General features: G+C 37.4%; 2 protein-coding genes across 2 annotated transcripts; one reads left to right on the top strand and one right to left on the bottom strand.

The window, feature by feature from the left end:
- The first annotated feature begins 1,152 nt into the window (after positions 1 to 1,152).
- Positions 1,153 to 7,208, top strand: LOC140168992 (NADPH-dependent 3-keto-steroid reductase Hsd3b5-like). Its single transcript, XM_072192289.1, has 4 exons — positions 1,153 to 1,307; positions 3,206 to 3,433; positions 5,784 to 5,954; positions 6,371 to 7,208. Exons 2-4 carry the CDS (start codon positions 3,235 to 3,237, stop codon positions 7,153 to 7,155), a joined length of 1,155 nt encoding a protein of 384 aa, XP_072048390.1. The 5' UTR covers positions 1,153 to 1,307; positions 3,206 to 3,234; the 3' UTR covers positions 7,156 to 7,208.
- Positions 7,209 to 9,718: 2,510 nt separating this feature from the next.
- Positions 9,719 to 11,681, bottom strand: LOC140168991 (uncharacterized). Its single transcript, XM_072192288.1, has one exon. It carries the CDS (start codon positions 11,489 to 11,491, stop codon positions 9,974 to 9,976), a length of 1,518 nt encoding a protein of 505 aa, XP_072048389.1. The 5' UTR covers positions 11,492 to 11,681; the 3' UTR covers positions 9,719 to 9,973.

The raw sequence follows: 11,681 nt of genomic DNA, 5'->3' as shown, positions 1-11,681 counted from the left end.
AAACAGGGAGACTGCCGAAATGATGGTACATGCCTTCATAACATCCAAGATAGACATTGGCAACTCTCTGTTGCATGGCATCACAAAGACCCAACTGCACAGACTACAGAGAATTCAAAACATTGCTGCCAGACTTATAACATACACAAAACCACGTGAGCACATTACACCTGTTTTACATGACTTGCATTGGCTACCAGTTGAACAAAGAATCACATTTAAAATAGCCTTGTTTGTCTACAAGATCTTGTATATATCAGCTCCAGCATATTTAAATGAACTTGTAGAAATGTATTCACCAACTCGTAACCTCCGTTCTACTACAAAAGGACTTCTTCAGGAAACAGTTGCCAGAAACCAGTGGGGCAGCAGATCATTTCATGTTTCAGCTGCAAACATTTGGAACAATCTGCCATTTTCGGTTCGCTCTGCCAAGAGCTTGTGTAGTTTCAAAACAAATTTGAAAACACATTTGTTCCAAAATGCTTTTAATTGACTCTTTGCATATCATGAACTATACAACACTGATGAACTGTTTTTGTTATTAATTGTTATAATATGTTTGTATCATTGTACATTGGTTGTTTTTTGCAAAGCGCCATGAGCGTCTCTCGACGGATACCGGCGCTTTATTAAGTGTACATTATTATTATTATTATATTTCACTTCGTGCACATTTGTACAATGAACTTATTTTGTTGCCAAAAGGTGCTGGATTTACTAATTGAGTAGGTCCATGCCTAAAACCAGCGGGCTGAAAGTCGGGCCCGTGAATGAAATCCATAAAAATATGCGGTTGGAAAATAAATAAATAACCCGAAAAAGGTGCATCAAATGGCTTCATTTGTGCTTTCATTTTTAAAATTTTCCAAATTCTCAGGGGGGCACATCACCCCTCAGACACCCCCCTGCGTCGCGCAAGCGCGACGGGCGGCGCTGTCGCCCCGCATAACAAATTTCTAAAATTGTTTTGCCCCCCCCCCTATCAAAATACCCTGGCGCCGCCCCTGATTCAATTATACTAAAGACTGTGTAGTCATATTCCACCTTAACTCGGCATGATGTCATATGATCGCCCAATTCAGAGTCACCTTTACTAGCTTTTACTCGAACACAACTTTGACCCTAGTACGGCAATTCAAAGTCCGTAGGTTACATTGTACTTCCCTGGTTCAATGGAATTCTCATTCTTATGTTATGCGCTGTTACGTTTGTGCCGCAGACGTCATCAATGACTTCTTCGTGTAGTATATGGAATACATGTATGGCCGAATAAGGGTTACGCAGATTTAATCTTTTTAAATCAGGTAAATATTAAAAGTTTTCAAGTACTAGTAATACCAGCACTAACCACCATGATGACTACATGCAAGTAAGCTTATTAATTTTATATAGCGACTGCTCGGTGCCAAAAGTGGGTAAGTGCCCCGGGGTAAGTGCAATATGCAATGTGTAGATATGAGTACAATATACTGTGTGTAAATTTCCAAAATGTTCACAGGGCAGCTATCATTTGTGTTTACCCACTTCTGGCACTGAGCAATCAATAGAAGTAGCTAGAAGTTTATAATAAACTTTGCCTGAAATCCAAAGCTTCCGAATACGAATCACCCATTTCACTTATACATTTATATATTATTAAGGTGGAACATGAGGCATTTCTGGAAATTAGGAAATGCTCTGAATTGGGCATGCATATTTTAAACAGACTAATTCAGTACGGCTATAGGCATGATAGGCATGATGATCAAGATATCTTTTGTTTTCAAATCGGATATACGGTTTTCATAATACATCGATTTATATTTTCTTTATTTATCTTATGTTTTTTTATATAAATCAATATAGTTAATGAGCTAAAATGACTGAAAACTCATTTATATTATGTAATGTTGGCCAATATTTGGATAAAAATCAATGCATATAATGTTCAGAGTATTTTTATTTTGTAGACTTGCCTTGAAACTTTCGTGAAACTTGGTCAAAGTGTTTCTTATATGCTATAATGTATTATATTGTCTACCATGTACAGGGTGTAACAATAGCTAACAATAAACTTTATACAATTGCATTTTGACTTCTCAGGAAAAAACTAAAAAAGTAACGGCACAAATGATATATGCAATAGAATCAGTAATCTCTTGGCTAAAAGAAGACGTTTGGTTGGTTTCTTTACTAGCTTGGGTTCAAAAGTTATGTCCGATTAATCAAATCGTCCAGAAAACGTGTTGGGCCACTTTGTGCCATGTTTGTGTATATCATCAAGTTTGAACCGCGTAGATATGCTTATCGTGCATTAAACATCAAAGAACTGACACAAAGGAATTATAAGTGGTGTTTCTTTATATAATTAACATGAACTTAATAATAATAATGATTTTTCTTTAAAATCTATAAATGAAGTCATGAAATTTCTTTCAAATTATCTTATAAATAAAGTAATTTCTAATATCTCTGAGATATCATTGGTAAAACTGAGAACAGTCTTTGCATCCAAAGTACAAAACAAACAAAAATTGAATTTGAGTTCAGCTGGGCTTCTAGCTGTTCCAGGGCGACCACTATTGCAAGCATTTCTGTTAACAAATTCTACATACTTCTCATACAAATATGTAATTGTTTGCCTTGATGGAAGACGTGAGTTTGGAAAATGAGCTATAAACAATCTTATGGTTTCTGCTTGACTCCCAGCTTGACTCCATGTGCTACCGAATGTCACAACCATAAAAATACGCTCTTCCAACGTGAATTTGGGTTGAAGGTGTTGAGCTGCAGCCACGATTTCTAGTAAATGAGGTTATTATGTCAGTGCTTAGTTGTGACTTTCAAAAACTCAAGGAGATATTCCATTATGTAATCATTTCTACCACTTTGAATACCCCATTGTTTAAAACTACCAATCATAAGAGCACCGTCCTACTGGTCCATGGTTCAACTCTATTCAGTCACTTTTGTAACACTTAGACAAAAAGTGGCCCAAGCAATTTTAAGACTAGGTTACATAATTGGCCATATCATCACTTGTATATCATCGATGTTATTGGAACAAAGCTTATCTGGTGGCTAAAGAAATTATCTTGATAGACATATAAATATAAAACCAAAAAATAAGCGGCATACTTGTGTCATTCTATCTTTATAATTGTACAAATTTTATTGTTACACCCTGTTTACTTTGAATGATATCTTCTTACTTTCTAAACAGAACGGCAGCAAATCTGTATTGAATTTTTGATGGCAGATATTATGATGAATGTGGATAAGTTTACGAGCAGACAAGATAAAGCCTCCATGGAGACAATAGTGGTAACAGGTGGATGTGGGTTCATCGGGCAACATATCGTCAGACAACTGATGGAACAGCGACTATTTCCGCTGAAAGAAATACGCATCTTTGATATTCAAGAATTCAAATGGTTTCATGGAATGGAACGTAAGTGCTATAGTATACAAGAAGTGACCCAGTTTCGACCTTTAATCAACATTTGACAACACCCCGAATTAAAAAGTAAATAAAGATAATAAAACTGGAACAGATGGGATTAAACAATGTTAAAGGGCATATCTATTGCAAAAACAAGTTTAACTCCATTCGGAGAGAATACTTATTACATTACAAGTTGACACTCGTTGCAATTTTTTATTCGTATTTCTCCTGAAAAAGAAATTGTGTCGGTAAAATGCGGGCTCGTACGGTCCTCCCCCCGGACGAAGCTAAATTTATTTCAAATGCAGTACAGTAAATAAAGAGTAGTCTCCTCCGTAGCAAGTTTGGTTACACGTAACCAAACTGGCTGTGTATGACACTACTTTGTTTACGAGCAGTTACATAAACATTAGCTCTAGGAGAGCTCTTTTGATATTCAGTGATGCATGATAATGCGCGACCTTTTACCACGATAAATTGGGAAGAGACAACAAAGGTTAGTTACCTTGCCATAGAAATTGGTTATTTGCATAATAAATTTTCCTGGTCTTTAAAAATTAAAAAAATTAGACATAGGTGGGAATCGAACCCGGTAACTCTCGGTTCTGAAGCCCGGATAATACCCCCGGGGGGGTCACTCCCATTGTGGCCTGTACACCATCCGCGATAATCAACTTTTGAAAAGCACCCTAAACAAGGGATTTCATTCCTAACATCAAATTTCATACCCTAATTTTCATTTCCGCGTATTTAGAAATTGCAATTTTGCTACCCTTTTTTTTCCATTTTTCATGTTATTGACACCCTAAACGCGATACGCGCGTATCGTGCCTACCCACGAAAAACGACCCTTTTACGCGTTTTCATTATCGCGGATGGTGTACAGGCCACAATGGGAGTGACCCCCCCGGGATAATACCACTAAACCAACATACTATCTGCACTACAACCTGTGATATTAATCATTGATAATGCTTAACGGAATGAATCAATACTAATGTATGATGTCATTTCAAATAGAAGTCCCACAACTAAAGTAGCAATCGATCAATCTGCGTTCTCAATCATCACGTCGTTCAAATAATCAATCAAAAAATGAAATAAATAAATATATATATATATATATATATATATATAACAAAATTTTACTCATAGTTATAATATATTAGACTATCTTTTAAATTTTTAAATAAAAATAAATAAATAAATAAATAAATAAATAAATAAATAAATAAATAAATAAATCAGTTCTCTCGAGTTCCTTAGGTAAATATATATGTAAATAAATAAATAAATTAATTAATTAATTAATTAATTAATTAATTAATAAACGCCTTTGCCCGCTCGGCCACAGAACCAATACATCCTACTCCATGTCAAAGTAATATATTCACCTCTATCTTTACGCAATATTGGAACATGCCCCGGACACATGCCTGTAGGTAAAGATCCTACGTAAATAGAAAAGCACGAAGTGCATAAAGGGTCTATCCCTTTAGTCATACTAACCAAATAAATATATAGAGGTCATTGACATGTAACCAATTCTTTGTATACCATGATACAATCAACATATACAAGTATATTATTAGTCGTAGACGCAATCATCAATGCGGGAAGTATAAAACCATAGTCGCCACTCGTGCACTTTGTTTAGTCTACGGCTTTTCCAAAAGCAGCCTTGAACCCTGAATTCAGAGGTAAATTTTAGGTTGTTACATGGAATTCAAAGTAATTATATTATGAAAAATCCCACCGAGAGGACTACGATACTTATTCAGAGCCAATCTACATACTGTTATTTGCAAAAGCCGACGATCGAAGAAAAAAAAAGGAGCAGGACCATATATCAACGTTAATTCCCGGTAAGCTTAAAAACGCATCGAAAACGCCAAAATGCAGTCACAACATTTGTAATATTACTAAATCACCAAAACGAATTGTAACGTAGATATACAGAAAAGAGTTGTATTAGCAATAACAAAGTATGTGCAAAAATATTAGTCTTTGGCATGTCGCTTTCTTGAAATATCACCAAAATATCAAATTTCGGAAGAAAAAAAGCCCCAAAATTTAAAACAAACATGAACCTTCCAAAATAAATGCACATTTGCATTTCGTGACCCGGTCATTACCTGGCGCTGTGATTTGAGATTCCTCGTCGCTTTCTCTCTCTAGTTACCAGTACTTTAAGTTTGCCCTTACCCCAGCCCTTAACTACACCAAATGGTATTAGACGAAATGGCAATCATCAGTCAGTGTCCCATAAAATACCATCAAAATATAACCGTCCTGGTTTGATTGTATACTACATGTTATACTTTAAATATTGGCGATTCTCATTTCCCAAACACAGCTTATACCAACAACAGCCAGGCCACGATCAAGTATGTTAAAGGTGATATCGGTGATATTGATCAACTCCAAAGTGCGTTTCAGGACGCAACAACCGTTATCCATAGTGCCGCTGACATCTCCGTCACAACATCACCTGATATAGAGAAGCTTCAACGGGTCAATGTGAAAGGTAATTTGCACATAATGGACCGATATTAAATGGTATAGTTTAATAACATTCATTTCACGATCATACCTCAAAAGGTGTCCTCAAATATTGTAGAGTATGATTTTTGTGGGGCTAATGAACCCTACCCTGAAAAATTGTGTCCATTACTTGTATTTATTTTATTTACTGGATAACTTTCAAGTCGATACAATTCAAGCCACGCCGGTGAATAAACCCATGACGCTGAAAATTTAACCGTAATTCTCTATGGTTAAGCAGTGGTTATTAATCAACACTAGGACTTACTGGACACAATGACTTTGTTGCTGTAGCTTAGCAACCCCAGTTTTGTTAATTGCATTTAATATTTGACTCTATCGTCATACGCATACGTCATATCATATATGATATCATAATCGAAACATTATTATTCACAGGAACAGAAAATGTAATCCAAGCATGCATCAACAGTAACACCGAACGACTTGTTTTTACCAGTTCCGTGGATGCATTCCTACCACCCGAACCATTCTCAACTCCAGAAGTCACCGAAGAACAAGTTCCAAAACCGCACAAGTTCCTAATGGGACCATACGCCGAATCAAAATTCAACGCCAATAAATTAGTACTGGAGGCTAACAATAAATTCCTGAAGAATGGAAAAAAGCTCAAAACGTGCGCATTACGGATACCATTCTCATACGGTGAGGGTGATGTACAAGCGAAAAATTACATCCGAGATGCCGCAAAGCAGAAGAAATTGTATCTACTCGGGGGAGACGAAAACATCGTTCAAAAGATTTACGCGGGTAACGCGGCTTGGGCTCACGTCTTAGCGGTGCATAAATTGTTGAGTCCTGATTCTGCATTTTCCCCAGCAGGAAAGAGCATTTTCATAGGTGACCATACCCCGTTCATGTCTTTTAGTAGTCATTACAAAAAGTTTGCAAGACGTAGTGGAATTGCAATCGGTCCAGCGATACCCATCAAAGTTCTCTACCTAATAAGCGGCTTCGTCGATTGCGTAGCTTGGGTGCTATCGCCCATCTATTCCCTGAGAGTGCAAATGAAGTGGTCTGGAGTATCGTTTGTGTGTAACAATTATACAGTCAGTTGGGAGTTATCCCGTAGATGCTTAGGTTATTCACCCATTTTTTCCTATAAGGATTCAGTGGAAAGGAGCTGGGTCTATCTAAAGGAAAATGATACTGATAAAGAATAGTATATTATTGTATAATTAATCTTTACCAAGAGTAGCCAGCGCATATAAACATTGCAAAATACCAGTGCATCTGGCCTGATTCTGACCGGCAAAATCCGTTACCATGGTTACACTAGCACGATGCTCTAACCAATTGAGCCACAGAGGCACGCTGGGGAAGAGCGGAAGATTGAAACTATAGGTATTATTAGGTGTGAATGAAGGTTGCCGGTTCGAATTCGGCCAGATGCGCTTCTTTATTGTTTTCAAAGTTTATGTGCGTTGGCTGCTCTGGGTAAATATTAAAATCTGATAATGCTATCAACCAAGAGAGACTGTAGTGAGCGTACTCGTTTTACGGCTCACAATAATGGAAGGCCTATTTTGACCAATTTAGTACAATTCACTTGTTGTTCTATTTTGTCGATTTATCCCGCGAAAAAGTACTTATTTTATATTATATTTTGCAGAATTCATTTTACAAATGAATCAAATTGAACTCATGAAACTATATTCAACTGGACTTACGTTTCTTTTTTGATCCTAGGTGCATCGTAAGGCCGTATGTTGATCTGGTGGCAATTGACCTTTTTGGTCAATCCCATACGCCTTTTCGAGTCATTTGACGTCACACCGAATTGCAATGCGCAGTAACGATGTTCGATAAACGATGTGTGCATCGGCGCAGATCGGCGTGGCGTCAAATGACGACATTTCAGGTGTACATGTACTCGCAAAGGCTTATGGGATTTACCGAAAATCCCACAAGATGATGTTGCCAGACAGAGGTCGTTGATTTTGAGTCAAACTTCTTTGCAATGTTTTTGACAAAAACATTGTGATTTTAGACAGAAAGCGCAGGTGGTACGGAGGAGAGTCAAGTAAACGATCTATAAGCATATCAAGAAAGAACATGAAGAACAACCCTCACTCAACAGAGGTGCGTTCGCCATACTTTTACATTGGCATACAATTCTGTAATCACATTCCAAAGAAGTTTGACTCAAAATCAACGACCTTTAGCAAGTTACAAGTCAATGACCAATTACCGCTAGATCAACAGATGGCCTGAAGATGCACCTGCCATTCCTACAATCTTTGAAAAAGTCTTGGAACACTTGCGTAAATGCTGGCACTCCCTCTCCTTCGTGCAATGTTGAGAAATGTCAATGTCTTCAGCGGTTTCCTAATGTGTTCAACCCCGGGTGTTCAACATTGATTGATAATGGGGAGAGGGGATGGGTAAATCATTTTTGTAGATATCATGTTTGTTACGTTATTTCTATGATCATAACAAGTTCTGCACGGAATATCGACGGAGAGTGCCAAGTGTTCCAAGTAGTTTTTTCAAAGATTGTAGGATAATCTGCGATACCGTATCTTCTCAAAAACGCAAGTTCAGTTTAATAGTTTTAAGATTTAAATTTAAAAGGGCATTTCGTGATCCACAGCCTCATCCCCCCACTTTTCTAAAAAAAAAAGTTGAGATTTTTGTACCACTGGAAACCTCTGGCTACATAATGTTTATGTACCAAAAATGTCTTGCAGATTAATTCGTTTAGCAAAAATATTGTCATATTTGAATTTCGTTCTGGTATACCAGAACGAAATTACAACACATTGTCTATGGAGCAGTGAAATACACATAATCATGCATAACTCTCAAACGCAAAATCAGAATCAACTGAAATTTTGGGAATAAGCTTTTTTCGTGGATACCTACTGAAAAATGTCATAAAAAGAGGATGCTAGGATCACGAAATCCTCCTTTAATAATTAAGTGACCATATTATGTTGTGCTAATTTGTTTAATTTTGGATGTCAACAGTGTGTTATTTTATTAACACGAAAAATTACAAAAAGAACATGTTTTGGCAAACTTGTAAATTCATGAAGTTTTAATACTGAGAAAAAAGCAATAAAATTGTTTATGATACAATTAAATATAATACTGAGTATATTGTGTTATTAACAATATAACTACATAATTTGTTACAATCTCTTCTTCCATCTTGTCTCGAGGTAAGTATTGTTAACTTTTATTTACATTAGCATTAAAACGTATAAACGCACGTTTAAACGCACGGTCCACATGCCGCGTATGGAACATCGCAATCTCTCTATTAATTTGTGTTATCATTTGCCAGTCTGACGAAGAGCAGAGCTACATAGCAGATATGTTGCCTAAAATAATATGGCTTTCCTAATCTTTGGTTCACCTCAAGTCTGGTAATGATGCAGGTGCGTAATTCACATGCGGAAGTACAATATCAAATCGCGCGCGTAAACGTAATCGCTTGATCGTACACGCGTGCGTACAAGGGCCGTTTATCGGTACGTTTGCGGGACGACCGTGAAAAAGCACTGACGTCACTACTGAACGTGAACCAAAGTATGGTGTGAATCGCTTAAAATAGAGAGGTTGCGATTTCCAAACGTACGTATCGTACGCCCGTAGATCTATTCAAAATCCCGTTACATGAGAGTGATTTTGAATAGATGTACGGGCGTATGATACGTACGTTTGTAAATCGCAACCTCTCTAATAAGTCGTGCGTTACCGTACATCGTCCTTGATAAAAAGTCTAGATTGAACGCAATACAGATGCATAATATTTCGTTCTTGTATGATAATGATAGGAATACGAGGAAGGTTTCCTGGATGGTTAGAAAGAACCAAGGCCGCAGTATGGGAATCCTTTCTCTAACACTCGGATGAAGACTTCCGAGTATTAACTATATAGTTGTCATATCTGAGACGTCACGCTACTGTTCCATTCGTAATGGAGCGCAGAAATCATAGCGTGACATCACAGGTGTGTAGCTGTGTGTGCTTATTTTATTCTTCTTCTGTTGAAGACTCATCTTCATTCGTTTTATTATTAACCTTCCACACATCCCTTAAAATCTTCAGCATACTAAAATCACGTTGCACAACTTTCGGTAACTCAAAATGCAAGGCACGCTTATTATCATACCGATAATGCACCATACGAAGCTCTGTATACGGATCCATTGAAATCATATCCCCGCCAAGTTTAACATTATGAATTTTATAATAATGTACATTAGCTGGTCTGACTATGTTTTTATCATGACCCGTTTGTTGTAACGTCGGTTCTCTAGCGGCCCATTTGTTACGTTGTATCACAGCGTCACCTTCGGGGTGGATTCTTTCAGGACGCCCAAAGAACCAGTTCGATATGCGGATACCAGCAAGATCGCTGAAGAATGGATCGCGAAGATAATCGGGGATCTTAATTCGCTTTGGATCCATCGGTTGGATGTACTCATCCACATCGATCTTTATCATCCAATCCGCGTCGTATTTATGTCTCCATAAACAATCATTCTCATGTGCAATTTGCACCTCTAAATACGTCTTCCATACAGATATACTATGTGACCATGGAATTACCGTCACAAAACCATCTTCAATATGTTTTCTGACAGTTTGTGCCAGAGTTGATGCCTCTGGTAACTCATTGTCATAAATATACACATGCTCCACGCCAAGATATTTATGGACATCTAACCATGTTGGTACGAATGAATCTACATTCCTCACCATTGTACACATTGCTAAGAATTTCTTATTCTCCAATGACGCACCAGATGTACATACTGTAATATTAGAATAGCTGTTATGTTGGGAATTTCGAAGCGTAATCGTCAGTTTTCTTGCGGATCGATGAGTATTCGGCAACGGACATGTGATTACCAGCATATATTGAGGCATAAAGCCAATATTTCTGTCATCCCTGACAATTGGGTCACATTGTTTGCTTTTACCATGTAGGTAATCCACATAATACTCTAGCGTATCTGCGCGATCTTCAAGGAACTTGAGTCCATTGAAGACAATATATCCTGCAATTGGATCAATGAAGGCGGAATGGATATCAGGCATTCCTTCACCAGATAATTTGTCCACAAAGAAGCAGCTTGAATCAGGTGGAAGAGTAGTTGTATAATTAGGTCTTGCATTGAGAACATCTCTTACAGGGCCTGCATAATAAGCTTTCTCTGTCACTTGATTATCAACATTATCATTATAAGCTTCGGCAACATTTGACGAAAATTCATCTGTGTCATTTTGATGTTCTTCTGGTGCCACTGCCGTATTTGCGCGTGTGGAAGGCGTGATGACACTGTGCTCAAGATTTAATCTGTATTCTTTGTTAACTGTTTCTATGTGTCTTAACAATAACTCTAGTTTGACCTTACCATCTGTGGTAACCTCGTCTTCTTGAGGAGTTGTTACAGAAAGATGTATCATCAGGAAAATGTATCCAAAACTAAAGGTTATGACGCTAACAAGTAATGTTCTTAGAGCAGATTGCCGTCGAAGCGCCATCTTGTCTGTCTTCAAAGTATAACACAATGATAGGCTAATGTTATAGCGACTAAGGGTATTCGATATGAAGTCACAAAACAACTAAGAATGGATATCATGCAATGTCTCGTATCTTCAATACTTTCGGCATATCTATGACTTGTAGCTACTATTCAATCATGACAACTGCGATTCAGAATGCCTCAGACAA

The sequence above is a fragment of the Amphiura filiformis genome, chromosome 14 (assembly GCF_039555335.1).
Source record: "Amphiura filiformis chromosome 14, Afil_fr2py, whole genome shotgun sequence".
NCBI lineage: Eukaryota > Metazoa > Echinodermata > Ophiuroidea > Amphilepidida > Amphiuridae > Amphiura > Amphiura filiformis.
Note: the sequence above shows the minus strand (reverse complement) of the source record. Positions and strands in the feature narration are given on the sequence as shown.

What these genes read in the sequence shown, in the direction of transcription:
- LOC140168991 (XM_072192288.1), bottom strand. Translation starts at nt 11,491, where the DNA reads ATGGCGCTTCGACGGCAATCTGCTCTAAGAACATTACTTGTTAGCGTC.
- LOC140168992 (XM_072192289.1), top strand. Translation starts at nt 3,235, where the DNA reads ATGGCAGATATTATGATGAATGTGGATAAGTTTACGAGCAGACAAGAT. An exon ending in ATGGTTTCATGGAATGGAAC is followed by an intron (nt 3,434 to 5,783) that starts GTAAGTGCTATA and finishes TCCCAAACACAG; the next exon opens with CTTATACCAACAACAGCCAG. An exon ending in TCAACGGGTCAATGTGAAAG is followed by an intron (nt 5,955 to 6,370) that starts GTAATTTGCACA and finishes TATTATTCACAG; the next exon opens with GAACAGAAAATGTAATCCAA.